This window comes from Macrotis lagotis, chromosome 1 (genome assembly GCF_037893015.1).
Source record: "Macrotis lagotis isolate mMagLag1 chromosome 1, bilby.v1.9.chrom.fasta, whole genome shotgun sequence".
In the NCBI taxonomy this organism is placed as follows: Eukaryota; Metazoa; Chordata; class Mammalia; order Peramelemorphia; family Peramelidae; genus Macrotis; species Macrotis lagotis.
The window spans coordinates 100,982,141-100,988,140 of NC_133658.1; the positions used below are offsets into that span (position 1 = coordinate 100,982,141).

The 6,000-nt window shown below is 40.8% G+C and overlaps 1 protein-coding gene across 5 annotated transcripts in view; it reads right to left on the bottom strand.

The window, feature by feature from the left end:
- Positions 1 to 5,068, bottom strand: part of LHCGR (luteinizing hormone/choriogonadotropin receptor) — a 75,536-nt gene extending 70,468 nt beyond the window's left edge. For all 5 annotated transcript variants that reach the window (XM_074205609.1, XM_074205619.1, XM_074205627.1 and 2 more), the window contains exon 1: positions 4,710 to 5,068. In XM_074205609.1, coding sequence (XP_074061710.1) covers positions 4,710 to 4,897 — 188 coding nt within the window. In that variant the 5' untranslated portion in view covers positions 4,898 to 5,068. The remainder of the gene's footprint in view (positions 1 to 4,709) is intronic.
- Positions 5,069 to 6,000: the final 932 nt, after the last annotated feature.

Genomic DNA, 6,000 nt, shown 5'->3' on the forward strand with positions numbered 1-6,000 from the left:
ACACAGAAAATCGTGGTTAGGTAGGAGGTTCTTGTGATATGCTAAATATATTGAGGTCCTAGAGTGGTAGAATTGTGGGTTGAAAGTCGGGGAACAGACTCAAGATATTGAATAGGATTGATGCAATGTGGGCAATAAGTGAGGGCATAAAACTTGTTAATATTTTTTCATCTTGTGTATGTATCTGTGTGAACTCTCAACATAGAAACTTATTTCACAGATACAGATATCAGTTTCTCCTTAATTCATCTTCTTGGGAAGTTAGCTGGGGAAAATGGGAATTTCTGTGACTTGCCTATGGCCACACAGCTAATATGTGCTAGACTGGATGCAAGTCTTGAATCCAGGTTTCCTAGCACATCCTAAGCACTTAACCTTCTAAAAATTCATCATATTGTGTTCTAATAAATAAACACATACTGATGATTGGTTGGAGAAACTTTTAGTCATTTCTCTTTGGTTTTTTTTTTAATTGTTCCTTTTGGTACACTTTTGAACTTTGTTATTCAGTTGTGTTCAATTCTCTGTGATCCCATTTCAGGTTTTCTTGGAAAAGTTTGCCATTTCCTTCTCCAGCTTTTTTACAGATGAGGAAATGAGTAAATAGGGTCAAGCTCCTTGCCTAGGGTCACACAGCTAGTATCTAAAGCCAGATTTGAGCTCAGGAAGATGAGTCTTCCTGACTCCAGAGCTGATACTCTATCCCCTACAACAACTAGTTGCTCACTTTCAGACCTTTTCTAGGCTGTTTTGGGAGAATCTGGGCTTCTCAAGGTCTTAACAGACTGCCATCTTCCCACAATTCTATGGTACTGGCACATCTATTTTTTTTTTTTTATCAAAAACCTGTTAGGGAGAGATAATAACTATGGTACAATTCTGGGTTAGTAAGTGCTTAAGACTTTTCAAATATAAGCTTGCTTTGGATCATGAACTTGTGGTAATAATATTTGGGGGCTAGAATAACCAATAATCTACTTGTCTTCCTTCTTCCTCTTTCCTCCCAAGAATTATTAATCAATTATTAAATAATGTATTAAAGATGCTACAATGATCTGTCTGTGACATTTTTACTTTTACCTCTATAACTTCTTCTATTCCAGTTCTTAAAATGCCCCACTTCCATCCACTCAGCCTATCAGAAGCCTGTCAGTCTTTTCAGGTTAACTTTGTTCCCTGAAGAGGAACCTTGAAGCCTTCCCTGATTTCTCTTGCCCAAAAGCTGACCTTTCCTTTCCCCAAATTCATTTAATACTTTGCATTAGCAACATCTCCCTTGGCTTTCTACTACTTTTTTTAAAATGCATTTTTTTAATCACAGCATCCAAAATAAACTCTACTTAGTTTTATCCAGAGTACCCAGTACAGGTCTAGGAACAGAGAAGTTGCTAAGTTAATGAAATGAATTGAAAGTAAAAGAAGAGAAAAGAATTCAGTAACGATGTCAGGAGGCTGACATCATTCCATTACTGTGGAGCAGTGCATACAGGGTACCTTTTATCCTTCTAAAAATTCATCATATTGTCTTCTAATAAAGTCAAGAGTTTAATCTTTCAATAGGTACAACATGCAAAGAATAAAGTGCCATAATTATTATTAGCATTTTTCTACTAACAGATTTTAGAAGCTGTTTCCATATCAAGTAGATCAACCTTTCTGTTGTCATAGAGACAAAGATCTTTATATAACTATGGGCAAGGTGAGAGTTTTTTTCTTTCTCTCTAGTTGCCTGGAACTAATGAGGAAAAAAAAGGAAAAATTTAAAATCAAATCTCTTATGGTCTACAATTTCACTTTTCTTTCCCTAATTAAAATAAACCAGAATGTGGGAGGCCATTTCTTGGTATCACACTGGAGAAGTCTCTAAACTCTATTTTTGTGTTTCAAATACCTAGAACTTAAATAAAATATGAAAAGGGAAGCAAAAAAAAACTTGAAAGCTACCATTTAAAGTATTTGTAAGCAATAAGCTTATCTCAGTAATGATAGGCAATTCTGATCTGAATACATTTTTAGTACCTCATTGTTGTCAACTTTTGGGGTCCTTTGATTCTACTGAATCTGTCTGAGGTGTTTAGGACACTTAAAATTTATTGACTGCATTTACCTTCTAAGGAACTTTCCCCTCCCTTCCAATAGCTTTCAACGTAATAATTGTTCTGTCCAAATGCATAGTACCTTGGTTTGGAAATTAGGATACCTGGACCATGATACTTGTTTTGTGAACCTGGATAACAATAAAAATAGTTCATATATTCATACTGTAGACTTTACAGTACATTTTGTCACTGTGAGAAATTCAACAGCCCCAGTGATGCTACAAAGAAAATTGAGTCCACAGGACATTAAAAAGCAGAACTGAATTGCTAGCAGAATGGGAAAATATGACCCACTGATAGCATGGAAGAAGTGGATGGAATAGAGGACAGACAGTCTGAATAGAAACAATCACCATCCAGAAGATCTTCCCAAGGGCAAAGCCAGGTACAGGCCAGATGGAGGAAGGACTGGGTAGTCTCACTCTGTTCCAACCTCCACCCAAATCTTCTGCAGACTTTGTGTGCATTTCCATCCATGCTCAGATTTTGACATTTTGGCTTCTGATGCCCACTGTATTTAGCTTCCCCAGGGGCCTGGATACTCTCAAATTCACATACACATAAAACTTTCCTCTGTATAGACCAATCAATCAATCAATCAATCAATATAGATACCTAGATTTATATATTTATAGTTTTAACTAGATATCTATACCTATATCCCTTAAAAGATTATAATGGGTTTTAGTTACAAGGCTAAGTGTGATTAGTTTCATTTTACAGGTAAAAAAGGTTTAAAGGATTTGAGAGAGCTTCAATTGATAAAACAGCTCAAATGAACTATTTCCTTGCTACTTTCTGTCCCCATCAATTACCTTGTTTATATTTATGTGTGTATATAAATGCCAATGTAAAATAGTGGACAGAAAACTGGTTCCAAGTCTGAGTTTTAATATAGAATGGCTGTGGACCCTAAGCAAGTCAATTAACATCTTAATGCTCTAGGCAATGCTCTCTTAAGAGAAGTATTTTTTTTTTAATTTTCTGTTCATAAGTTTCCTTTACAGAGGAAATCACAAATCTAGGACCTATTCCAATTTATCTAGGTTCTACTATTCCTATATATGTGCGCTTTGTCTCTGCTGTTCCCCCCTCCCCTAATGTAAACAGAACACATAGTAGTCACTTTAAACTTGTATCAACCAAATTGATTGATAAATGAGAAATTGTCCAGAGTGGGCAAAATAGGAGGCAGAAGGACCTTGAGTTAATAATGCCAAATAAGAATCATTTGAAAGAACAAGAGATGTTTAGCCTGGAGAAGTCTTAAGGGGAAGAAATGTTAGCAGTCCTCAAGGATTTAAAGGGTTGTCACCTGGAAAAAAGGATTAGACTAGTTCTGTTTGGCCCTAGAGGGCACAATTACTTGCAAAGGTTGGAAGCTGCAAACCTGTAGATAAAGGTTTTAGACAATTAGAGTTAACATAGAATAGGCTGGGCTGCCTCTGGACTGGGTAGGTTCTTCAAGCAAAGACGGATGCTTATTTATTGGCTAGGTGGAAGAGGGCATTTCTTTTTTCAGATTTGTCTTGACCAAGGTGATTTCTGAGGCCCCTTCAAGTTTTAGATTATATTTATGATATATGAACTGGAAGAAGTGAGAGAGCGTTTTCCAAAGGGCATTCACTAGGTATTTCTCCCTTACTTTATCAGAAGATGTAAATAATTTAAAAATTAAAAATTAAACTTAAAACACACTGTGCCTTCTCCCATTTTTTTGGGGGGGGGAATAGATCATTTAATACAGTTGTGCCTCCACCCCTCTAAAATACCTTTACACATGTACCCCGAATTCTATCAATAGGGACAAAATCTTTCAGTGTTGCTAGTTGAGACTAAGCTATAAAATATATCTGGGAAAAGTTACCTTCTAGTGACTTAAAGTCACTCTAAAAAGGTGAATGAATGCTATAAAAATGCATTTCAAAGACCAGGCTTGAATAGGGAAATGGAAAAGAAATCACAAAGTCACTGAGGAAAGGGTGCATTAAAATGAGTTTGAATTGAAGTGGAAGGGAGCTGAGGACAAACAGAATACGCGAACATCTGGCCTTGGGGAAAGTGGATGCTTAAGTGTGACCAGCCTTGCTCTGATTTTTTTCAGTCAACAGTATCCGCTCCAATCTCCGTTTCTTGCCCCACAATTCCTTTCCAGCTAGGAGGAAGGATTGAATTTAGTGTTCTGAGAAGCACAGAAACCCCTGATGTCCTGGCACACAAAGTTGGAGGAGGTTGTAGTGAAGCTTAGATTCTCTCCTGAAAAATAAAGGCTGAACAAGCAAAGGGGATCGGAAGGATTGTGGGGTTCGCATTGTTGGGAAGGGACCTACCCTTGGGCTTGGTGTCCCCCAAAGAGAAGAAACCAGTGCACATAGTAAACCTGGGAATTAGAGCAGGATCATCTGGTCTTAATCTAGCCTTTATTTTACCCGGGAAGAAACTAAGGTCCAAGGAGGGCTGGGTGACTTTCTTGCCCGTGAGTGGCAGTAGGTCCTCTGAAGTCAAATCTACCTGTGCTTCCTTCTGGGAAGCTGATGCAGGGCTGCAGCCCACCTTTGAGGCACGTCCTCATCTCCCCTCTCCCTTCCCTCCGCTCCCTAGGATACTCACAGCCTGGTGAAGCCGGGGCCCGCGTCGGGGCAGCGCAGGGCGCCGTCGGGGCTGCAGCTGCAGAAGTCGGGGCAGCGCGTGCTGGTTGGCAGAGGGCACAGAAGCAGCAGCAGCAGCAGCAGCCGCAGCCGCCGCCGCCTCCCTTGGGGCATCCCGGGCAGCCCTGCCCCGGTCAGCGGCCGCCCCATTGTCCGGCTCAGAGCCGTGCGCCCATGGTCCGGGATGCGTGAGCGGCGCCTCCAGCCTGGGACCTTCCTGGGTCAGGGCAGCGGAGGCCTCTACCTCCTGGGCTCGGGACTTGTCTGGGCCCGGTGAGTCTTCTCTCAGTCAAGTCTCCCTCCAGTCTCCCTCCGGGCCGAGGGATCGCGGGTGTGGGACCTCAGCCGCTGGCCCAGCTCCTTCCCTCTCAGCCCCGCCCCGCTTCGTTCCACCCCCCGCCCCCAGCAGGTTCCTGGCATCCCAGGGTGGTCCTGGTCCTAGGGTCAGGGGCTGGGAACTGGAGTAAATCTGGAAACTTTTTCCTGCTTACTTGTTCCTGCCTTCATATTGGCTAGTTTTGAGAAAAAGCCCAAAGTTCCATTCCAAAATGAGTTCCACTCAGTTTCCTCATCTATGGATTGAATAGGGCTGGTAACATCCTCCAATCCTAAAGTTTATTGTAAAGATTAAAGAAGGTTATGGATTTGAAAACACTTTTGAAAAAGCACCTGGGACCTTGAATGGGAGCAAGTTCTCCCCGAGTCAAATCTAAAAGATAGCACTCTCACTAATCTTGAATGTATTGCCTTTCTTTCCCCCCTTCCTTTTCTCAAGCGTTACAGACTTGTAAATGGGGGGATCCATAACCCCTGGGAATCCTATAAGGTTGAGAAAAGGAGGCAGTCTTTGAAGCCTTAGGACTGGAGAAGTTTTTTAATATGCTTAAAGCACAGATTCCTAGATGACAGAAGAAAGTGAATGGTAAAGGTAAAGGAGACTCAGGTATCTTGTTAGGAGAAATGCGAGGAGGGAGATAATAACAATGTCTTCGATTTCTTTGATATTAAGTAATTTTCAAATCACTTGATTCTCTTGACAAATGGTAGTGAGGCTAGGAATCCCCATTTTACAGATGCAGAAACTGAGACTCAGGGATTTGAAACCTAAGGTTATGGATCCATTAAACGAGAAAACCACAGAACTCTCAATTCCTAATCCAATATTTTAGACATTATACCACCCACAGTGGATTTCTTACTCCAGTGCAAAGAGATTTTTTGCCGTGGTTTAATTGTACTGTGTATGCTAGGTC